Source organism: Pezoporus flaviventris, unplaced genomic scaffold, assembly GCF_033815535.1.
Source record: "Pezoporus flaviventris isolate CSIRO_AGI_PZ_B2104156 unplaced genomic scaffold, CSIRO_AGI_Pfla_v1 ptg000007l, whole genome shotgun sequence".
Lineage (NCBI taxonomy): Eukaryota > Metazoa > Chordata > Aves > Psittaciformes > Psittacidae > Pezoporus > Pezoporus flaviventris.
In genome coordinates, this window is record NW_026892555.1 from 71,927,591 (window position 1) to 71,952,109 (window position 24,519).

General features: G+C 40.7%; 1 protein-coding gene across 1 annotated transcript; it reads left to right on the top strand.

Annotated features, from left to right (window-relative positions):
* Positions 1 to 127: 127 nt before the first annotated feature.
* Positions 128 to 17,371, top strand: SRD5A1 (steroid 5 alpha-reductase 1). Its single transcript, XM_061449181.1, has 5 exons — positions 128 to 598; positions 2,768 to 2,934; positions 9,833 to 9,934; positions 11,504 to 11,654; positions 14,537 to 17,371. The coding sequence occupies exons 1-5, from the start codon at positions 240 to 242 to the stop codon at positions 14,601 to 14,603; spliced, it is 846 nt and encodes a 281-aa protein (XP_061305165.1). The 5' UTR covers positions 128 to 239; the 3' UTR covers positions 14,604 to 17,371.
* Positions 17,372 to 24,519: the final 7,148 nt, after the last annotated feature.

The window sequence follows — 24,519 nt, forward strand, 5'->3', positions numbered from 1 at the left end:
ACACACGGCTGCCGCACCGCGTGCTCGCGCCGATACGCGCATGCGCTGGCCCTACCCCCAAGGAGCGCCGTTCGGGTCACTTCCGTGCCGCCGCCACCGGGGCGGAACTTCCGATCCGCAAGCGCCTCTCCCGCCGGCGGCAGCCCCACCAACCGGAGGGTGGAGGCAGCGGTGCCGGTCACGCCCCCCCACGGCGCCGATTGGTCCGCGGCGCCGGTGGGTGTGCCCTCTGCCGGCTGATGAATGGAGGCGCCGGGGCGCCTTCGGCTGTGCGGTGTGCGATGGGTGTCAGCGACGTTTGCGGGTTGTGGCTGCGGCTGTCGGGCCCGGAGGAGCAGCGGCTGCTACAGCTCCTCTCCTACGGGCTGGTGGCGCTGGGCGCCGGCTCCGCGGTGCTGCTCCGCTTCATACACATGCCCTATGGGCGTTACTCCTCGCGGCGCTTCGGCTGGCTGCTGCCCGCCCGCCCCGCATGGGCGCTGCAGGAACTGCCCTCACTCCTCGTCCCGATCTGGCTCGCTGCCTGCGGCGGGGCGGTCTCCGCCGCCTGGCCCAATCGCATCCTGCTGGGCTGTTTCATCGTGCACTATGTACAGAGGTGCGGCGGGGTCTGCGATGGAGCGCTCGGAGGGGGCGGGGGGAGCTCCTTTCTGGCTCGCCTGGAGAGCAGGAAGGACGGGGGGGTGGTGGTGGTGACATGTAAACGGGTGTCGTTCTGCGGCAGTTTAGTGCCAGTCCCGGCAAAAACACCTGGCTGCTGCTCTCTGACTACAGGGACTGAAATTCTGCCTTTGATTAATTATTATTAACTCTTACTATTCGCTGTAACAATCCCTAACGTTTTTTCTGTATGTGTTAAGATGCTGTAGGTTTTTACATGAGCTGAGCAAGTAATTGTGGTGGTGCCGTGCTCGCTGCTTTGCCCTGCTGTGTGGGGTGCGGTGGAGTGCTCGGGCATCTTTCAGAATAGAGTATTTGGTGTTGTAAGAGTACAATGTTCCAACACAGAAAGGTCCGCTCTAGGTGCTGATACAATTTTACTATGGGGAAGTGGTAGTGATTTTTCAGTTGCGTGGGGTTTGCTTCGGGCGTTTGACTCGATTCTTGTTTGGACCCTCCCAGCTCAGGACATTCAAGGATTAGTTAAAGCACCTGCAGAGCTGGAGCTGAGTGCCCCGTGTTACTATGCAGTCAATGGTATTTGGATATTCTGTAAGCTACTTAGGAGAAAGGAGACTGACTAGAGCTTAGGCAAGATTCTGCTGTTCCCATCAAGTCATGGTAGCTACTGGTAGTACTCCACAAGTGATAATAAGGCAGAGAAAGATTTGTCAGGCTAATTTTGAGTGTGTGATATATGTGTTGGTATCAGCTATGTACAGTACTTATTATGATGAACTGTTTGTTTTAACCAAAAGTATTCCATATCCTGGTGGTAGAGAAGAATGCAATGTAGAGTTGGCCTGGTGGCTAACTGGCTTTGCAAACCCAGGACTGTGTCTTTACTCCCTCTTTTCCAGCCTTACGAATAAAGAGATTAGGGTTGACATGGGATGTTAACTCATCCTCTGTGTCTGGGAAAATCTGGAAATGAAAAGGCAGGGCTTGCACAGAAAGCTGAGCTGTACTGCAGTTTCTTTTTTTCCAGTTGCTTTACTGCTGTCTCTGAACAGAGGGACTGTTCTGTAGTTGAATGTAGACTGTTACCCATTTGTTGTAACCTAGCGGTCTTTAAGTAATTTAATCATATTAATGATTTTGTTACGCTTTCTTGAAAGCTGTCACGGCTTTGCTTCCTCTGAAGCCGTAATCCTGGGGTAGCTGGAAAAACATGCAAAGAAGGCTCAGGCTTCAGTAATCCTGTTCCTGTATCATTATAGATTGCAATTAAATTGATAGGTGATGGGAAGTTGGCTAGCCATGAGAGACAAAGCACAGAAACCCTCACCCGCTTTTCTTGTTTGGAGCCTGTTTGTTTACTCATGATGTAATTGCCAGGAAAAGCAATCAAGATTCCTTTCCAAAATGAGATAGCAGCTGTGGATTTGTCACCTGCCTTTATCAGGTGTCATAGGGTAGACCAAGATTAACAAGGCAAAGGCGAAATTAATATTTTTAGGTAACCTTAAGAGTAAGGAGGAAACCAGGTTAATGTCAAGAGGATTGACTTTCCCCCTGGAAGTGCTGGTGGATTTGATGTAGGGATTGTGAGACTTGGCTTGTTTCAGAAAGCTTAATTATACTAATGAGGACTCAGGAGCAAAGGAGGACAAAAATATGCTTAGAACATCAGTTGGCTTTACTCCTATTGCCAAAGTAATTGGCTTGGATACAAGGTTCAACACTTCTGTCATAAGGAGTGAGAGGACTGATAGGGTCCTGTTAGGGTGGTGAGGCACTGGAATGGGTTGCCCAGGGAGGTTGTGAATGCTCCATTCCTGGCAGTGTTCAAGACCAGGTTGGACGAGGCCTTGGGTGATATGATTTAGTGTAAGGTGTCCCTGCCCATGGCAGGGGGGTTGGAACTAATGACTTTAAGGTCCTTTCCAACCCTAACTATTCTGTGATTCTATGATCTTGTAATTCTGATGAGGCAACAAAATCATTTAGGTGTCAAAACAAGTGTAACTCTCCTTCTGAAATGGGATTAAAGACTGCTGAGACTTTCAAAAGCAGGATAATATGGGCTATGGATTACCGTTCTGGACATCAAAAATATCTTTTCTGTTTGTTAATGCAACAGTTTTTCTTTCCTTGTCTGTTATAGGGCACTCATATTTCCTCTTCTGATCCGGGAAGGAAAGCCAACACCATTTTTCACTTTTGTGCTGGCGCTTCTGTTCTGTGTTTACAATGGATATTTGCAAGGCCGAAGCTTAAGCAACTATGCAAAATACCCTTCAGGCTGGTTAAAAGATCCGTGTTTTATTACAGGTGAGTTAAAACATGTTATGAGAATATTAGGTGTAGTTTTCCTTTGTCTTCACAGCTTTTTATTTTTCATTATAATTTTATAGTGTCTTCAATCCCATTTTATAACTTTTCTCATAGTTAATTCTTCCATTTGCTGTAGCTGGAAGCCTTTAACCTGTTTTCTTTTAGAATTGTGAACTGGCACTTCTTCCCACAATGTCAGTCTTAGCTGAGCTAACTGTCATATTTATTCTTTAACACCAAAGTAAATATGGGTCATGTGGTTGGTGGTTTTTTTGTTGTTTTGTTTTTGAATATAAGAACTTGAGGCCTGAAATGAAACCATGCAGGTTTAGAACAAACAAAGCAGACTTTCCATATAATATGTAGATTAAACTGAAATCCCTTGTTTCTCAATGTTGTGGGTAGTAAAGTTTTGTATGTGGCCAAACAGAAGTGAATGAATTCATGCAGTACAAATCCAGTAAGGGTAGTTGCTAAATACCAAAATACCATTTCTAATGCCGAGAGTCCTCACTGCTAGGGTATTTAGGCGTGCACGCACACTCATGCACCAACCCCCCCCACCCCTGTAATATGAGTGGGCTTTGCCGAGCAACATAACTGGTCCCCCAAGAAGGGTTTGGAGAGGTGGATCACTCACTCCTATCAGGAAATGAGGTTGCATTTATAGTTGAAGTCATGCGTATGATTAAAAGGCTATGAAGTCTAGTGGCACCAGGAAGTTCTTCTTGATCTGAGGATAAACCAGAATATTTTTCCTTATCATTCAAAGGCATAATACTGGGCTGTGTGGATCCTTGATCTGACCCAGTACCACTCTTGCTCTGACTCTGGAATAACAAATCGGTGTTTCTCCTAGATTTCTCAAGACTTTTAAAATAAGCAGCTTTTATCTTTACTGCAGTGTTACTGTGGATGACAATAGACTGCTGTGTTAAATGCTGTCGTGACTATAAGATTGACAAAATGTAAATCAAAATAGATTGTCTTGCCAGGATTAGGAGGTGGTACTGCTTGTGTTCTAAAAATGGAGAAATTGAGGCACAAGGGAATTACTTCAGTGGGCACTTGAAGTGCTTGAAATTCTCTTGGTATTTTTGAAATTCCAATCTTGTTAAACTTGGATCTGACAAAAAAAAAGATATTAAAAGACTGGTGGATCAAAACTGTTGAAGGCTGGTGCATCATAGATTTGTTTCTGATGCCCTAGTTTAGTACCTTAATCAAAAGATATCTCAATATAGTGCTGTTAAATCATGAGTCAGGAGCCATAAAACAATTCATCCTTACTGTAAGATCTTAAAAACTTAAGGTCATAAGACTGCTGCTCAGGTTTCATTGGTTTGTTTTTTGCATCAGTGATTTCTGAAAGATGTAAATGTATAAACAATAGCTGGATTCATGTGCCTTCTGTTGTGAATACTTCTGTGTATGAAATAGTTTAGTTTGGTTTTGTTTGCTGGGTTTTAGGTTGGTTTTTTTTTCCCCAAATAATATCAGTTTGGAATATATGCTAGTAATGCTAATTGTAAGCAAAGTGTTGCTCTCATGACTGTTTTGAGTCAACAATATTGCTTTAAAAAGTTATCCTGAAAACTATGAAAGTGAACATTCCTGTTAATGGTATTAATGTTACTATTATGAGTACTATTAATTATTAGTATTACTAATTAATGCTGTTATCAGTTCTATTAATAGTACTATTAGTAATGCTGCTATTAATGGTAGCAACCATTTTGGATGTCACTTGCTGACTTTTCTGAGTGTTATTACAGTAAATCTTTAGTTTGGCATGGCTATGAAACAGCCAAACCAAAGATGTCTTGTTTCTTATTGTACTAGAACATCTTTTGGGCTTTTTGGGGTTTTCTTTTCATTTTGTAGTGCACAGCAAGATAATTGGAACACAGATGATACTTATAATTATTTGGTATTCATCTCAGCTAGGTATCACCAAATTTGCAGTTTATGCTTGTAGCTTTGTTCAACTCAAATGCAGCAGTGCTGTATTGTACACTTGATACTCCCTGAACAACAGGATTATTATGTTCTGGTTCTTAAAAAACATCTGGCAGAAAAAAATGAGTAAAAGATTATAAAATAACAATTGCAAGAAGGCATATTTGCTGAGGGTTAATGAGGTATTTTTTAAGTCCACATAAAGTTACTGAGTAGAAGAGGAATGGGAGAGTGCTTACAAGCAGCAGCCAAAACAAGGTTCAGTAGTTGGAAGCTGAAGTTAGATAAATTTGCAGTGAAGACAAAAATTTGGAGAAGTGAGGCTGATTGACCATCATGGTGGGAGGTTTCAAACAGCTGATGTGTTCTCTCTGAAGCCTTAATATACAGATGGACTGTTTTCAGATGTTTAGGAGTTAATTCTGGGAAATAAATAGCTTATCCTTACTCCAGCAATTGTTTTGGAGCAGCATACAGTTTTGATGTGGTTTGTTCAGTTTCTCTGGACTGCATGTAGGTTTAGGTCAGAGCAGTGAACTTCAAATGCAGTGCAACAGTTGATAAAACCATGAGCTTGCAAATCAGTGTGGAAGCAACTTTGTAATTTTTTTAGCATGTACCTTACACACTTGTGCCAGTAGAAAGCCTGTGAACTTGCCAAAAGAACCCAAAATACTCTGAAGTGGCGAGTGCTGTAAACAGGCATATATATGCATCTGCATGTTTTCCGCTTCTGTTCTTTCCTAATCTGTCTGCACTTCTAGTTGGAAGCTCTTTTCCTTTGCTTGCTTTACCTTCATCAGACCTGTTGTAGTATGGGAGTGTGCCATATGGCTTGTCTTACTACTTTAAATCCTCCTTCAACCACTTCCTTTCATGTTGATGGCTAACCCTTCTGTTCATCAAAACACTTTTCTCTGCGGCAGCTATGTGAAGGAGAGTAGTACCTATAACTCGGAAGGCGCAGATGACAGAACATCAGCACTTAATCTGTTGTGTGAGGCTTGTTATCTGGCAGTCAGGCAACCAAGCATGTGTGCCACCTTAGCCGTCTATACAGAATAGACGTGAGAAGAGCATGGGTGTATGTCCATATCTGCATATGGTCTTGTGATTGAGGGATGAGGGTTAGTCAGTATATCTCCTAATATCTATTGGCATCTGGATGCTCCAAATGATTTTGTGCCTTCTTGGAGAGACTCATCACAGACATGAGATGAGGCACTTGTTCACCCTAAGTGTCTACAAGGCACTTCTGGCACCTGTAGAAATTGGCCTTCTGCTGTTTTTTATACATCATCTTGCACTGCATATTCCTGAAACCCAGAGTGCAGAGGTGAACCAGATGGCAGTTATCATGCTGTCCTTCTGAAATAGTCTGAAGGATAGGTCATTTTGCATGAGATTCTATATAGGTATGGGTGAAGAGGGCAGTGGTGCAACAACGCATACGTGCTCTTCTGTTGCACTACATTATTTGGTAGTGTACACCTAGTTGTTCTTATGCAAGGCTTCTCCTAATATGAAGCCAGGCCTTAACCTCCAGGTTTATCTAGATGGAGAAAAGCCTCTTGAGTTGAATAGATGACCTCACAAGACTATTATGTATGGGGTATCCTGTGGTTCTGAGAATCTACTGGGATATGCTGTGGCTTCCTTCCTGTTTACATGTCCACATTTCCCTGTGGTGGAAGCCAAGTCAAGCAGATTGTGGTGCATAACCAGCTCTTCGCTTTGTAGAGTGCAGTCCTAGGACTTAGTCATGGTGAGAATCTGAGGATTAGGACAGTGAACCAATCACAGAATCGAATAATCATTAGGGTTGGAAAGGACCTCTAGAGATCATCCAGTCAAGTCCCCCTGCCAAGGCAGGGCCACCCACAGCAGTTATATAGGAGCATGTCCAGGTGGGTTTTGAATGTCTACAGGGAGGGAGATTGCACAGCCTCTCTCTCAGCCTGTTCCAGTGCTCTGCCACCCTTGATGTAATGAAGTTCTTCCTCATGTTGTGGTGAAACTTCTTGTATTTTAGTTTCTGGCCATTGCTCCTTGTCCTGTCACTGGGCATCACTGAAAAGAGTCTGGCACCAACCTCCTGGCATGCACCTTTGAGATATTTACATGCATTAATGAGATCCCCTCTTGGTCTTCTGTAGACTAAGCAGGCGCAGCTACTGCAGTCCCCCCTCATGAGAGGGGATCCAGACCTTGATCATCTGTGTGGCCCTCTTCTGGACCTTCTCCAGTAGCTCCTTGTCTGTCTTGTGCAGAGGAGCCCAGAACTAAACACAGTACTCCAGATGTACTCCCAGGTCCTTCTCAGATGAACTCTAGTAGGTCAGAAAAGCTGGAACACAGCATTGTACTAGCTACTAGGGAAAAAAAACTATTGCAGCTGAAACCAGGACAGTATCCACCCTTTATTGTATACCATTTACATCATGCTCAGGTCCCACACTTTCCAATATACCATCTCTTTCTCTCTCTCTATATATATATATTATCTCTGTATAGACACATAAATGTCACTCCTTAGTCAATGGACAATCCCTATAAAGTTTGAGTTCATTCAGCCTGTGATGTTGGGTTTCATCTGTCGTAACAGTCCTTCAGGGCAGGAGAATGGTGTTGGATTGTCGCCTACTGACGTCAGTTCTGATTTCATCACCGCTGAGCTTATCTGATTTCATCAAAGGTCATCCGCTGTTTGGGTGATGATTGAAATGAAGTCATATTCAGTCAGGGGTGATCTGTGGACAGTACTGGGAGACTCCCACTGCTGCTGCCACTGCTGGCTTTCCACACCTCTATTCTCTGTCCATTGAGTATAGGTGCAGGAAACACAGTTATGCACAGTACTTCAGCAGGGGAAAAGTGGATCTTCAGATCAAAGAGGGGTGCTGTTAAAATAGCCTACCTTCATTGGCTTGCTGTCCATGAAGAAAGATTTGGTTTCCTTTCCATGTGGTAGTTTTCAACTAGGAGGGGTAAAAATGCACAAAATCAAACTCATCTTCTGTAGTAAATGGACACTCTTACACCAAGTTCCAGTCTTTTTGCATTATCTGAAAACTTCTTATAGTAATTTGCATACAGATATGAATACTGAATATGCAGATAATGTTCTCGAAAATTATGGTGGCATTTCAGAGTAGAAATGTATGGGTAGAGACAATGACTTGCTTGTTTAGTTATGTGAATAACGCCCCTTATTTTCCAAGGTAGTCTCCATCTCCTCTGGCAATTAGCAAATTGATACATAATTACTAATGCTAAGAGAAGCAAAATATTTTTGTTGCTGAATGCACTGGAGAGTCAATATTCGTTGTTGGGATAGCGATCTGCTCTGAAGGAAGAAAGTTAATTATCTTTTTTCCTAAAAGTGTAATTCAACAGCATTTGAATTATTCATCCTGTGTTTTTTTGAATGTTGTTATATGAATTGGTCTGTGAATTCCTCATCATGTTGATCTAATTCATCTCTATCTCATGATGATGTCATTACATTGAATATATAGTTGAAAGGATTATGGTAAAATTCCACTGCAAAAGACTTCACATACAGCAGCTACACACCTTGACTGCTAATGGAAACTTACTGCACTGTGCTGTATGAGCAAAAGGTTAAGAAACACTCTTGTCCACATGACTAAATTTTGCAATTAGTTTTGTAACGTAAGCAGATTGTAACAAGCTAATCAAGCAACTTTCTTCATATAGGTAAATATCGAAAGAGCTTTCATGCAGAAACCTTCATTTCTCTGCAGAATAGTCATTTCCTCCTAATCCCTGTGAAAGCAGACAGCTAGATGCTTTAGGTAAACGTATCCCACAGGGGAGTGTGAGAATAAGCTGCCCATTGAACAACATGTTTGAGAGGCAATGTTCACTTATATCTGTAGTTTCACTTTGAAATGTAGCTTAAGTCTTGGTAAAGCATGTTCTGACAACCTGCTGGTCTTGCAACATGGCCCTTTACATCCTGATATCCACTTGGTGTCCTTGCTGAGATGGTCGTACTACTGTATTGCTCTGTATTGAAAGAGAACCATCTGAAAGACTCGCATTATGGGTGCAAAAAGGCAAAGCTGTCTTAGTCTGATATCTAAAGGACTTTGTCCTAGAAGCACATCACTGGCATATTCTTGATAATAAAAATCGATAACTTTGGATGTAGATTCAAAGCAATACAACGGATCTGCCCTCAAAACCTGAATCCTGTCTGCTCCTAGTAACAAGGAATGCTGCCTTCAAAGAATGATAACATAGGTAATGTAGCCAAAGACTCAAAATGGAAGGGTGAAAATACCAAATTTCAATCCTAAATTCCTTTTGATTTATCCCATGCAATTATGGCAACAAAACATAAGGGTGCAGAATGCAACAATAATCTTAGTTTCTGTGACAGCCTGGTATAAATGGTTAACACATTTTATTGAACAACACGAGTAAATGGTGCCTGAATTCTTTCACAGTTTCATTATCTCTCTTATTGCACAGAAGCCTGCTGTGGAAACTCTGGTGTGATGTCAGTAAAAAACAAAAAAAGTGGGACAATGGGACTAAAATGTAACCCTCTGGCAGGAATAAGAATGGCTGTTACTTTCAGCGATTGAAATTTAATGTATTTTCCTGTATGGAAGTCAGTGAAATATTACATCTGTATATATGTACACATGCATACATTTATATAAGAATAAACTTTATACTTACAGTGCTATTCCTTTCTAGAGACCTGTTGATCACTGTGAGCTCTGCTGAAGAGCTCAGTGTGGGAGTGGGATTGTGTAGGATGTCAACAGAAGTGCTTATACTGCTTACATTATTACTGCTTTGAGATAACATGCCTAATAAGTGCTATATGACTGTAGTTTGTTTTCTGAACATACTTTGGCTCAAGTGTATTAACAATAGTACTTTAAATATTTCTCTTCAGGTTTTATGGGGTGGTTGATTGGCATGGCAATCAATATTCATTCTGATCATATTCTCAGAAATTTGAGAAAACCAGGAGAAACTGGCTACAAGATACCAAGAGGTGAGTAAATGTGTTAGAAATCTATCTAGCAAAAGAAGCATCTCCCATATGAGGAGAGGTGGAGAGAGCTGGGACTGTTTGTTCAGCCTGGGTAATTGAGGGCTCAAGAGACTCTTACTGATGTGTAATATATGATGGGAGGGAATGAAGAACAGGGAGTTGGGTTCTTACCCTACCTTTCATGAGCGTAAGTAGGTGGATGGAGCAAGAAGACCTTATCTAAGGTCTTAGGTAATCGGAAAGCAATGACTACTGTGATAAGGTAGACACAGGGAAAAGGGGACAGACACCCAGGGGAAAAGGGGACAGACACCCAGAGGAAAATTAGGCATTATAAATTCTGTTCTTTGTGCGAAAAATGAAGGCTATGAAAGGACTTTTTATGGAGTCTAGTGAAGTGTTTCCAAAAGTGTCAATAAGCATTAACATTAGACTCTTCCAGGTATATTACAATGTATATTACACTCAGTGCGAGAAGAAAAATAGTGATTACCTCTGAATTCTGATATTTCTAAGTGTTTCCCTTAAGTTGTTGCTCTTTTGGTTTTTAGTGAGACTTTTAACACTAAAACTGGAATAAATATATATATATATGGCAATAGATAGTTATTTTTCACCAAGGCAACTTATTAATAGGAGTAAATCCAAGTGCCCATGTGAAAATAACTGTACTGTATTACATTCAGTGTACAAAAAAAGTTCTGAAGGAAATAATGTATTATTTGGTGTACAGTCAGGATGAGCTGGTCTTTTTGATATTGCTTATCCAGTTCAAGTCCTAGAATTCTACTTCTCTTTTCAGAGGCTAAGGAATTATAATTAAAGCAAGGTCAAAACATGTCCTTTATTACACTTGGCAAATACTTGTTTGTTTAGTCGCACTGGTAAACCAATGTGAAATGTTAATCAGTTTGTACACTAACTTTGCAACTAGGGTGCAAGTTCTTCTTTTATAAAATTCCCAGCAGGTGAGTACTGATTGTTTTATGTGTAAATGGCTATAAAACACATTTAGTGCAGACTGGTAATCGCTACTTTCACTGAGTGCTGGGGCTAAAGCAGTAGACCGGACAGGGGATGATCTACTGCAACACATTTTAAGCTAGAGGATAAATTTGGAACTTTAATTCATAATAATGTTCATAATTAATTTCTGAACAACTTAAATTAAACACTGTACGCTAACTAACCCTATGGGTATTTTTGGGGACTCTTAAAGGAGAGCATATTTTCTGTTTTTACACCTTATAAAAAAGGTTTAGTTTGTGATCAAAAAAACCAGTTTGATATCATTTTTAAGTCATTATTTAGAAAGACATGAACTCACTTCAAATATTGATAAATCCGCCTTTCTGTCATGATTTAAATAAGAAAAATGAAACTGGAGAAGGTCAGTCTAGGAGTAAGGTCTGAAGTGATCCTTTATTGTACAGCTTGACATGAAAACGACTGCCTTTAAAAATTATATAGAGACACTGGTGATATAGCTCTTACTAAGCTCTCCTTGAGCTCTTATTATAGCTCTAAAACCTTAATAAGAGTTTTAAACTAACTCTGTCCTGCTTTCAGGAGGAATGTTTGAGTATGTCAGTGGAGCCAACTTTTTCGGAGAGATCCTGGAATGGTTTGGGTTTGCCCTTGCCTGCTGCACCATTGAAAGCCTTGCATTTGCGTTGTGCACACTTTTCATCTTGGGTTCAAGGGCAAAACAACACCACCAGTAAGTGTTTGGGGTTTATAATTTATGTTGTCTCTATGCCACTCTTCATTTCCATTTCACAAATTAACACCTCGTTCCAGAGAGATGTTGCAGAGCAAGTATTGTGAAAGACTGCTACTGCGTGGAGAGTACAATAGAGAACACTGAGTAGTATTAAGCACTGCTGAATTTCAACAGGATAGTACTGAGCATAAGCACAATGAGGTGGTCAAAATAATGCTTAAATGAACACAGTTCATCCTGGATCTGTAAAGATTATGGATGAGTTTGGGGAAAATTTTCTTAATTGCTCATCTGCTATACATTCCCTTGCAATTCAAATTTATTGCTATAATATTAAAATCTTGAAAATCACTCTGAAGTCTTCTGTCTCAGGCATATTTTATAGTCAAGTCTGTATCATATTGTCTATAATCAACTGTACAGACAATATGAAGACATTTCTGGTTAAGTGATGCTTAATAAAGTTTCTGCTTTGTAACTAAACAATCTGACTGCTAATATGACTTTTCTGCTAACAGAAGGATCATAGTTTGAGAAGACTTATTTCTTGAAAGGAGTGGTGCTTAGGGACATGGTTTAGTGGTGAACTTGGCAGTACTGGGTTAATGGTTGGACTCAATGATCTTAAAGGTCTTTCCAACCTAAATGATGCTATGCTATGACTCCCTTTAAGGAACAGCATTTTTAAAGGAATTTGAACACCTTAATCTTGTTTTGGTTATTTTCAGCTTCCTGCTTTGGTTCTCATGCTCAAACATAGTGACATGAGAGGAAATAAACATGAATTTATGGAGGAAATAGGTTGGGGGAGGGGAACCCAACAAAACATTGCTAACAGCCTTTCAGGGCAGCCATGGCTATGTCTAGTGGGGTCTTGAAAATATCCAGAAACAGATGTTCTCCTGCAGCTTGTACGTAGGGTGTTCCAGATCTGTATTATCTTCTCAGTGAACAAGCAGCCTGCACCTTCCAAGCCTATCGTTTGTGATCATCTCTCCTTGTTTTAGGACTTGCTATTTCTCTGGAGTCAGAGTATCTTAGGTGGGAGGAGCATCCAAAGGTTGTCCAGTCATCTGGCGTAACCTGCTCCATCCAGGGCTAACTGCAAGGCTATACATAGTTGCCCAGGGACTTGTCCAGTTGAGTTCTGAGTGTCTTCAAGAGTGGAGGCTTAAGCACATCTCTGGCAAAGCACTGGAACAGGGTCTTCTCCATTCTCGTTGGGAAAAGGGTTTCTTCCTTGCATCTAGGTGAAATTTTCCATGCTGCAACTTTTATCCCCTGCCACTTGTCCACTTGCTGTGTGCTTAAAAGGGAGGATATGGTTATGCTTTCTCTCTAATATGGTGGTAGGTAGCAGAAGACTGCAATTACTTTCTAACTTCATTTCCAGGCTGAACAAGCCTAGTTCCCTGAACCTCTCCTTTTATGTGTTCCAGTGATGTAGTCATCTTAGTGGCCATCTGCTGGATTCTTACGCAGCTTGTGGACATCTCTGTAGCACAGGAAGCCAAAAACTGGAGACAGTAATGCAGATGCAGGCTCTTAACTGCTGAACAGTGGAGAATAAGCAGTTGGTGGCTCTATGCTTGTTAAAGCAGGACAGTATGCAGTTAGCCTTCATCATTACAGGAATCCGTACTGACTTGTGTTCAACTTGTACACCAGGATGTCCATACCCTTCATGCACAGCTGCTGTCTAGCCAGTCAGTCTCTGGCCTGTACTTTTGCATGGGGACATTGCATTCCAGCTGCCAAGTTTGCATTTCATTCATAGTTTGGCTCCATTGTCTTTAACTCCCCTTCCAATACTTGTAGGCAACAATAGCAGTGACTCTTAGTCTCTTCCTCACCAGACAAAGCAATGCCAGGTTCCTCAGCCTCTCCTTGTATATTATGTTCTATCTTATGCCTTGACAGAACTCTTTCAGAGCTCTTGAGAAACAGAGCATTATGAAAAGGTAAATGTTACAGGAAGTAATTGGCACTAAAGGAAAAATGCATAAATGGAAGAGGGGTACAGAAAGAAAAAAAACAACAAACTATTAAAAATAGCAAATCCATGTAAGTCAAGAAATATTTTGATGTAATCTGTTTAGTTTGAAACACTTAAGTTACTGAAAAGGATAGATAGTGTAATGCTGGTATTCCACAGCTGCAGGTTATCATACATTGCATGCTGCTTGCTTCAGCTTTGATCTTGCAGTTAGCTATTGATAATATTATTACCTGCATCTCCGAGGAGCCCAGATGAAGTTAATTTCTTTTGTAATCTTAGAGAAGCAGAAGAATAAATACTTGAAAATGGGAGTAAATGTGTTTGTGTTATAAAGTCTAGATTTGAAAATGGTGATGGTCTTTGAGGGGGATTAGCAGTAAGGGTAGTGTAATGTTTGTCACATTCAGTTTGATTATCCATATCCTGACTGGAGCTGATGATCCACAAGAGGACTGTCATTCCATTATATGAAGTATTCCTTGCTTCCACATGAAGTCATACAATTTGACATGTTATCCCCTTGAATGCTTTGGATTCTTCTTTCCCTGTACTTCTAAAATGCAAATATTCAGGATGCACAGCAATATTATTTTGCAACAGCAGGCTATTCCTTCCTTTCCTGGCTGCTCTCACCGTACCTGTTGATTTGATTTCCCACTGCCTGCAGCAGTAACTTTGTTTCCTTATAGCTGGTGGTTAGATGTCATAGGGTGAGGATGGGAAAACAGTTTTCTATCCAGAGTATGTTCTAAAAGCTCCTTTTAGTTGTTTGTAGTTTTAGAATATACGGATTAAATTAAATGCATTGTAAAGTTACATAATTTTCTTGACAGCGTTTTGAAGATTCAGTATTCATGAGATTCCTGTCTTTCTTCTTCAGATGGTACCTTGAGAAATTTGAAGACTACCCGAAGAACAGAAAAATTGTGATTCCGTTTGTGTACTGAGCTGTCCTTTTAACATTGGTTTGTGAAATGGATGCTTTCTGTAACAGCTAGTACTTTACGGGTGGTACTCTGATCATCACTGTGACAAAGGCCTTGCATCAGTACTAGTGAATTACTGCTTTTCGTTTTCATGAAAACCTGGAATCTGATGGATGTGGTGAATAGGAATGGAAACGCTTTTTCAACAGTGGAGCACCATCATAAATACATTAGGCAATGTGTCTGAGTTCACATTATGGAAAATACTGTATGGGACTTCTGGTGCTTCCTTTTCTTTCTATGCAGGCTTCTGCTGTTTCCACTCAATATAGCTACTGTTCTGAGGATTATGCTGTTAGTCCAGTCACCCTCACTGCAGTCTGGATGGTGTGTTACTTGCCAGCCTACACAAATGGGGTCAGTTTTCTCCCTATGCTTTCCTAATCCTTTCTTCCACCAACCTGCGTTTCCAGGAGAACTGATGATGCAGACCAAGGACATTAGATGAATATAGTTGCTGTTAGGTGAAAGACAGTGCTCTTCCTCCTCTGCATAGGTAAGACTTAACACCATTTACATAAACAGTTTTGTGCTACCTTTCCCAAATAATAGATTGTCACCTACCTCGCAATTTGATAAGTGTCTCAATCTGTTTTCTCACTCCAGACTGTTTTTTGGAAGACATTATGTATTGTGGGATACTTAGGCCAGTAGAGGACTGTGAGCAATTGTGTAATGTTTTCTGAATTACTTTATAAAATAACCTTGGATTTTTACAAGAACTCCTTACTATTCTGTTTTAAAAATTCAAGTGTCTTCCTACTCCTGTGGTAACACCAGATGATTTTATATTCAAAAAATCTGGAGTTTTCTAGTGCTGCTCATTTTATTAATGTCAGTTCTCATACACCTACATTTTTCTCCCGAAGGACTCCAGAAGGGTTTCAGAAACATGACTGAATCCCAGGTATACTGACTTTCAAGTTTAAGGCATATCTGCATCCTTTGCATGCTTGTGATGCTAAAGAATTTTTCAGAAGTGCTGAAAAAGAAAATTCTAAGAAATTCTACAGAAAACTTAAACCTAAAACCACAAACCAAAACCAGCCAAACAAAACCACCACAAAGTCAACAAACCCAAAACAACAAACAAATAATAATTAAAAAAACCAAAACCAACCAAAACCACCAAACCCAAACCAAAAAGCCAACAAACAGAACAGCTTCCCACAAAAAACAAAACCTGCTGCTGATATGCTTTAGAAACCAAAGGAAATCAAATTTCTCGATCTTCTGATCTCTTTACACTTGATATTTGGGTTATGTTCTTCTAAAGAAATCGGTAATACAAGTTTGCCAGATGTTGAGTTTTCCAGTTCGGCATTGCAGTAAGCTTTATCTCAAAATTCTGTGTTTGCTGTTGAGTTACACTGCTGTAGTAACCAGAGTAATGCATATGATGAGCTTTACCTTTAAAAAAAATTAAATGCAAGTTTAGAAAAAGTACATTCAGGAAATGAGCAGTGAAAAAGGACTTTGTGACCCAAGCTTCTGCCATGTTTATTGCAGTACTTGCTGCAGTGACGTTCTGGCTATCATTAAGGATATATTCAGTTGTGCAGCAAAACATTCTATTGTTATAGGCTGAAATAGTCAAAGGAAGGATGGGAGGAAAACTGGCAATCCTGCAGTGATAACTTATCTAGAGTTAAACCCTTGGACTGCCAGTTGTTCCTCACAGCATTGACAAGGATGACCGATCCTGCTCTCAGCTAATACCCAAAATGTCCAGTTCCAAGAGCATTTAGTAGTATCTGTTCCTTTAATACTAGTGTCATTACTCAATTTTCAGATTGTTCAGTAATTTATTTAGTGTTTATATCTTTCCTTAGTGTTTTACAGGAAGTTTGAGGTTTCCCTTTTTTTTGTTATCGCATTATGATTTGATATTTGATCCTAGCTGTTCTGATGAGCATGAAGTACCCTAGGGAGAGGACGGTGAGAAAGATGACTTATTCTTCAGTATATTAAAAGTACTAAAGTGGAGTTACTGGACAAAAGTTCAGTAGGATCACTTAAAGCATATTCTGAAGAGAATTTTAGAAACCTAGTCTTAGATGTTAAGATATTTCTAAACCATATCACATCCCTGTGGCAGTTTTTCTAAGGCCTGGTATCTAAATCATCCAGCTATCAAAATCTGGTGTAGGGGAAGAATATAGGATTCAAAGAGCACTGTCTACTCTTGCATAGTTTAAATACTTGCATAGTTTATGGTAAACTAATATATCTTTAGGAGTATTCGTTATTAAAACAAACTCACTAATAGAACAAGCAACCAGTAAAAACAAAACCTGGCTGCAGCACTTTAGTCTCTAATCTACCACCTATTTTTATTTTTATTTTTTGGCCTTTATGAAAAGGCAGACATAATTTTAATAGTAAACAGTGAGCAACTGCTTAGTGTTAAGTATGTATCCTCATATTTAAGAGCTGTGGCTCTCTGTAATTGGTAGTCTTTATCATAGTTTACAGAAAATTTGTATTGATGCCTCAGTTTTGCTGTGGTGCTGTGCTGCTAATTGACTAAAAATTCATCTTATTTGCTGACATAATGTTAATTGATGGATAACCTATAGTAGGATAGGGATATGATGCTTGACAGCTGATCTGTGTCCTTTCTCTTTTCATGAAAAAGAAAAGCTAAGGTCTATGGGATGTTAATATCAGTGTGTTTAGAAATTTGGGTTAATTGGATATTTAAAAAAATAAAGACAGTTTTGTGCTTTGTGTGTTTATATTTTATATTCTCATTATACTGCTGGAACCTTCCTTGAGTAAAGTGCAGAATTTGAGGCAGTTCATTAGAGGAACGGCTGAGGGAACTGGGTTTGTTTTTTTTTTTTTTTTAGCCTGGAGAAAAGGATGCTAAGGGGAAACCTTATCACTCTTTACAAATGCCTAAAAGGAGGATGGTGCAAGGTGGGTGTCAGTCTCCTCTCTCAAACAACAGGAGGCTAGATTGGAGGAAAATTTTCTTCACCAACAGGGTTGTCAAGAACTGGAACAGGCTGCCTAGGGAAGCGCCCAGGTGGAATTGCCATCCCTGAAGGTATTTAAAAAGAGGCATGTAGGTGTGGCATTTAGAGACATGATTTAGTGATGCACTTGGCTGTGCTAGGTTAATGGTTGATGATATTATGGGTCTTTTCTGATTCTAACTTTCCTGTCTTTCAAGACCAAGGTACATTGATGAAAAGCATACAATCAACTTGGTCAAATGCTAGAACTGCCTTTTGTTTAACAATATCCTGTTTATTTCTCACACTTCACTCATGCTCCCTTCCCCTTTCAGCAGCTTACAGATTTTCTCTGTTTGAAAATATCTGATACTGAAAAATATTTTCTTAAACATGTAGTGTGAAAGTGAACTCTGTTCTGCCTGTTCCAGAAGGAGAAAACATGTATGCTTGCTACTGGGTATAATACCTGTAGCAATTTTTAACAGGGACAAAATCCTCTACTAATAATGGTTTGCAGGGTCTTGCTCGAGTACTTTTTTTCCCTCTAGTAATCCTTGCTGCAACTTGTGAAGGTTGACCAAGGCTTTTGTACCATTGATTTCAATATCTCAAATGAGCTCTTGAGGCTTGCAAAACTCAAAAAAAATCATTAAAAGTCACAAGATTTTTTTTTTTGTCTAGTGATACATTCTGAATTACAAAAAAAAAGTATGTGGCTGAGATTCTCTACACTTGCAGTTAGAGCATAATTAACAGAAGCAGAGGTTACTTGTTTGGGTTTCTCTTCTGTTGATAGGTCATGGTGAACTTTTCATTTGAGACAACTGTAGTGCCTGCTGTTTCAACTATTTTTAGTGTGATTCAGCTAGCTTGCTGTCTTTTTGAGGAATTAAAATAGGCAAAGCAGGCAAGAGGTACTGAGTGCCTAACACAGTTTTTACAGCCTGTCTGGGGAGAAAAAACACCTCTAGCAGACACTTGCTTGTTAATTTGAGAATGTCCAGCTTGTTCTATGCTGTTAAGTTTTACCAGTAAGTTGCACTTGTTGGGCAGTCTTTCCTACCTGTGGTAGTCTGTTTTGTGAGGAAAACAGACCTGTGGGTACAATTCCACCACTTTTTGCAGTGATGCAAAGTGTCTCTCAGCTTGCATGTGCCCACACAAAAACAGATGTGAAATGGTGGAAATGCCTATTGCAAGGCAACTGAAGGGATGAGGGTAAAACAAGGTTTGCATTTGCAAGAGTTGCACAAATGGAACTTGTTGTTGAGCTTCAAAATGAAACATGTTTTGCACATCCCATGCCTCATTTACCATGTTTGCTTTGAAAGCAAAACCAGTACATTATCTCTTGTTTTGTACAAGTGGATGGTGGAAGCAACTGGTAATTTGTTCATGGAGATGTACCAATTGTGATACACATATTTTTTCAACATTTGGTATAACATCTTTCTGAAGATGACCGATGTGCTAGCAAGAGCCTCGCAGTGATATTTGTCCCTGCTCTACCTGTCAATTTTCTGAGAGGACACAGGTGGCTGGATCTGAAGAGAGAGCACTAATGAAGCCATGTGTTCCAGCTGCTCTGAGAGGGAGGGCCCCACTTCTCTTGCACTATTGAAAGGGAGAAACAGTAAAGAAAGAGCTATGTGATCATATCCATGACTTTTTTTTTTTTTTATTGACGAGTCCACTTTCTAGTAAAACTAGATATAAAAAAAGTCAAGTTCCATTCAAAACTTGGCATACCTGTGATCTGTGATTCAGTCCTCACTTTATTTCCTTTGCTCATTGAGGTCTGGTGTTCTCATTAGAATACCAGGTAGCTATCCCTGGTGGAAGAATCTCTTCCTTCAGTTTCTCTTCCCTTTGTAAAGTAGTTGCTGGAACTCCCTACTTTGGTGATCTGCTATTTTTTTTTTTTTTTCTTAAAGTTGTGGTTAGAAGTACCTATTTTCCCTTCTGGTGAGTTGACCCTGGCTGGACAACAGGTGCACACCAAAGCTGCTCTATCACTGCACTTCTCAAGTGGACGGGAAGAGAAAATATAACAAAAAGCTTGTGGGTTGAGATAAGGACAGCAACAGCAATTACTGCCATGGGCAAATTGGACTTGATTTGGGAAATTAATGTATTACCAATCAAATCAAAGCAAGATAATGAGGAATAAATCTAAATCTTAAAACTCTTTCCCACCACCCCTCCCTTCCCCCCAGGCTCAACTTTACTTCTGATTTTTCAATACCTCCTCCCCTCCAGCAGCACAGGGGAATGGGGAATGGAGCTGTGGTCAGTTCATCACATGCTGTCTCTGCTGCTCCTTCCTCCTCAGGGGAGGACTCCTCACACTCTCCCCCTGCTCCAGCCTGGGGTCCCTCTCACAGGAGACAGTCCTCCATGAACTTCTCCAATGTGAGTCCTTCCCATGGGCTGCAGTTCTTCATGAACTGCTCCAGTGTGGCACCCTTCCATGGGTGCAGCCCTTCATGTACAGACTCCTTCAGTGTGTGTCCCTTCCATAGGGTGCAGCCCTTCCGGAACAGACTCCTCCAGCATGAGTCCCTTCTGTGGGTGCAGCCCTTCAGGAACAGACTGCTCCAGCATTGGTCCCTTCCATGTTGGAGCCAACTGGTATTAGCTCTGTTAGACATGGGGAAAACTTTTGCCAGCTTCTCACAGAAACTACTGCTATAGCCCTACCTCTGCCAAAACCTTGCCAATACAAAGCTTTGTTATAAAACTGCAAAGTAAAACAATTACATGGCACTTGCAGGCAAAAGCCTTTTGTTAGTTGCTTTAAGTGAACTGACAGCTGAAACTCTGAAACTGTCAGGCAATGTTTTGAAAGGTAGACATTTCAATCCCCAGTGGATAATATGTAATTACTACTGTAATTACTACTTTTCAAAGGGTTACTAGCAAAGGTCCATAAAAGTGAAGCAATTGTATTTTGTTTCCTAATTCTTCATACTAGATGAATTGCCATTGCAACAGCTTTTAATTTCAATTCCAAGTAGACATAACAGGCGACAAGTTACAATTGCCTTTGTAACCCCAAATACTACTTTCATAACATATTTTTTTTCCCTGAATTGATTTCCTTTTAGCAACATATATTTCCCTGAAATAGTGATGTAAATACAAAATGTGCTCTACAGCCATTAGCACAAATGGTTCACACATGGAATTTTAACTTCTCTATCCACCTCCCCTAGGTGAAGTACTCATGTAAGAATAACTATGATACCGACTGGCCCATATACGTGCAGGCTGAGCAAAGGGGCCTTCCAAGAATCAGCAGAAAGCAAAGTGAGACTGTGGCCAGCTAGGAAAAGCAAGCTTTTGTAAGTCACTCGGATGACTGTTATTAGTATGCCATTACTATTCTCATTAGTCTGACAGTGTTAGTCCCTATATGGGAAATAACTGTGGAGAAAAGATTGCTTACTGAAGCACAGTGTTCCTTTGTTGGTTTTTTTTTCTTGTTTTTCAAAAAAAATAGTATCAAGACTCTAACATGGAATTGCTTGTGCTGGTGAATTTTAGGCAAAATTCTCCTGTTTGCAGGAGGAGGAGAAAGGGAAATGCTGGTTCTGACTAGAAGCAGTTTGGTCCTACATTTATTAGTGATTTGCAACTAAAATATGTTCTCAAATACGTGAGTGTAGCATAAGTTGTAAGCAAAAGTACAAAATTCAAAGTACAGCTCTACTGTTTATAGAGATTGTTTTCTATAACAGCATATTTATCAGCCTAAGGAAGCATGTCTCTGTGGGCATTTTGAATTGCAGCCTTTGAATGTGCTTTCATTTTAAGTAAACCAGTTTTCCTAAATGCTCTCCAGAAAGCATTCGGAATGGGTATTAGTGAAGTCTCCAAGCAATTTTGGTCTGTGGGAACAAGGTCTCTTACCTCTGTTAACCTCTGTATAGATTCCTTCAGAGAAACATACTGCCTTTTTCTACTTTCTGCTCCAACAGGAAGGCCAGCTGTTTGGCAGCAAGGCTGGGCACTCAGCCAGAGCTCTACTTGATCTAGAAAAGGTTTTCTCTTTCCTAACGTATACTGTAAATATTTTGTTCTAGCAGATCTGATTTGAAACTTTCCTGGGTGATTGATAAGATCTGCCCTTTGACATCACAGACCATTTCTTCTTCCTTGTGGGTAACTGCAAATGTAATTTATGTGGGACCAAAACGTCTTGTCTGTAATTCTTGCCAGGTTCCACATGGCCAAGAAGAGAGAGTTCAAAATGAATGAACAAGTTTGAATCAGGTCCAGCAAAGAATTATGCCATGCAATACAAATGTCAGGAAACTGTTCTTAGCAGATGTGCAGAAAACTGATGCAGAGCTGTCTATCCCATAAATGGCATAATCAAGGTCAAACCACTTCCACCCAGTCTCCTAGCCTTATGCCAGAGCCATTACTAGTAATAACAGATGGTTTCCAGGACAGCAGGAGGCAATAGGATCCTTATGGCTAGGCAAAGTATCTCATTATGCACTGTAACCTGTCCTCAACAAGAAACATATTGCACTCAGGGCAGAGGGAAAGATTTCCGTTGTCACAAGGATGCAGAAACCGGAAAACAGCAGGAAGAAATACAGGGCAAAAGGTGAAAAAAGGCAGCTTCCAGGTCTTCAGGCCAACATTTTTAGACAGATCCTTGTAGTTTTTACTTTCTGTTCCCAACAGACATAGGTCAAAGGAAGACTCATTCAAGAGTCAGCCACAGATATATACGCTGCCACTCCTGAAGTACTCCACTAGGTAGTATGGGGTATAGACTGGTGCTGTATTGTTCTTAAAGGCAAGTTAATGAAGGGAACAATCAAGCCAGAGTCCCCACTAGAGGTACAGAGGGGACTGGTCACTCTGTACCAACAAGGAGCTAGAAGAGGATGAGTGTATCATGTAGGAATTGGCTGAGTCCCTGACACAGCATCTCGTGAAACACTACTGTCAGAAAGGATCACCTCTGGACAGCATGACCTACACAATCAACAAGGGAATAAATAAACAAAAACATTAAAAAAAAAAATGGCAACAGAGGTGTCAGAGAAGCACTTTTCAACCAGTAAGAGACAAATATGTGCAGTTGGAAAGGGCAGTAGCATGTCTATATGCTCAGAATCACTTCTGTGGAGTTGTCTGCATGGCCAGTCTGATTGAACGGCTCCTCACTCATGGTAGATTAACTGAGCGAATAAGAGGCAGAGACTGTACAAGAGTTATACATTCAGTCCATTTTGTTCTGCGGTTTTCTCCCGCCATGCAAGACTCATTGGCAGCACGGATCTTAACTCTACACTCTGGTAGCCACATGGTTTAGCTGTGTTCTGAGAATTTTCCACAATCCTAAAAGGCTTGAGGTTCACACTGTGTTAATATCTGTCACTTTCTGACAATATGCTCAAGAATTTATTTCCATCCATCAAAAATAGGTCCATTGAATCATATCTGTCACCACCTCATGAGGAACCACCTGGGATAAACTTCATAGGTATCACCAGGCAACTCTGAATGAGAAAACATCTACAGCCTAGAGATGAAAAAAAGCTCTCCAGGTCCCACTAGGCAGCCACAGAGCCACAGGCACATCTGGTTTGTGTCTAAATCAACCTGTTTCCAATGAAAAGCAAGTCCTTCATCTACCTTTTTCATGGCATTAGTCAATACCACACCATGAGCTGTGCCAGAGACTCTCCAAGAAAAAAAGTCTTCCATTGTGAGCTTCGTCTGGCAGCAACTATGCAAACAAGCAGCTTCTAGTTAGGGTTATAGTACTGAAGGCCACTGTTCAAAGGCAGGTTGCTGGCTGCAGGGCAGCCAAACCTCTTGCTCAGCTGGGAAGCACAAGAATCATCAGTGAACTATCTGGAGACCAGGACTAAGCAGAGAGGATCACCAGGTAGCAGAATTTGGTGCAAGAAAGTTGGAATGCTGGTAGAAAGTCTGGGGGAGATCTGTCTGAATACTGTTCTGAGAGTCCCTCTCCTTGACTTTGGCTCCTTCAAAGAGCAAATGGCAAATGTGTGTGCTGATGGATGAGCCAGCCTTCTGCCAGTTTTCCTGCCCCCTTGCCAACACCCACATCTGTCCACTCCACCTCCTTTGTTGTCCTTATTCCTAGACCAGGTCTTTCTCTGCACCAGATTAAATGTTCAGCCATGTTCTCTTAATGACACACTTTTCCCATCCTTGTTCCTATTGTGATTCCAAAGGACCTGCTAAACCCTATTACTCTTTCCTATCAGTCCCTATCTAATCTATCCTACAGCTGCTGCACATTAACATTACCTAAAAACCCTGCCAAAAAAAATCTTGCTCTCTTTTGATCTTCTGTACTCTTCTGCTAACTTATCCTTTGGCCAATGTGAATATGGCTCAGGTCAGCACTTTTATACTGGCATCAAGCTATTTCTCTTCTGAAAATCTCCTGCCTGGGGTGTCCAAATGAGTTGTGGCCCAAGAACAGTTAAAAATAATAGCTTTGAAGGTGGAGATGCAGGACATAGATATACTTGAGACGGAGGTGCAACAGAGTGCAGTTTCTATTTAAAAAGCAAATGTGTTTAGATATGTGCATGTGCTACCTATAGATGAGAAACAGTGGGCAGAACCAATGAAAAATACTTAGGCAGCTGACCATGCAAGATAAATTAGCTTCTAGAAATCTGCACAAGATTAAATATGGCTTTGATCTAGCTTGGAAGCTAATAAAAGTGAGCTACATCTTTCACCATGATCATCTTTGCTGACACCTGATGTAACTTTTCTTTAATTCTACCCACAGTCATTCTGCTATGCATAAGTGATGCTTTCAGGTTTAGTATAGAAGCAGCTGGTGCCCTATCTGATGCCATGTTAACATGGCAGATGAGAGCCCCAGGGCACATCCTCACTAAGCA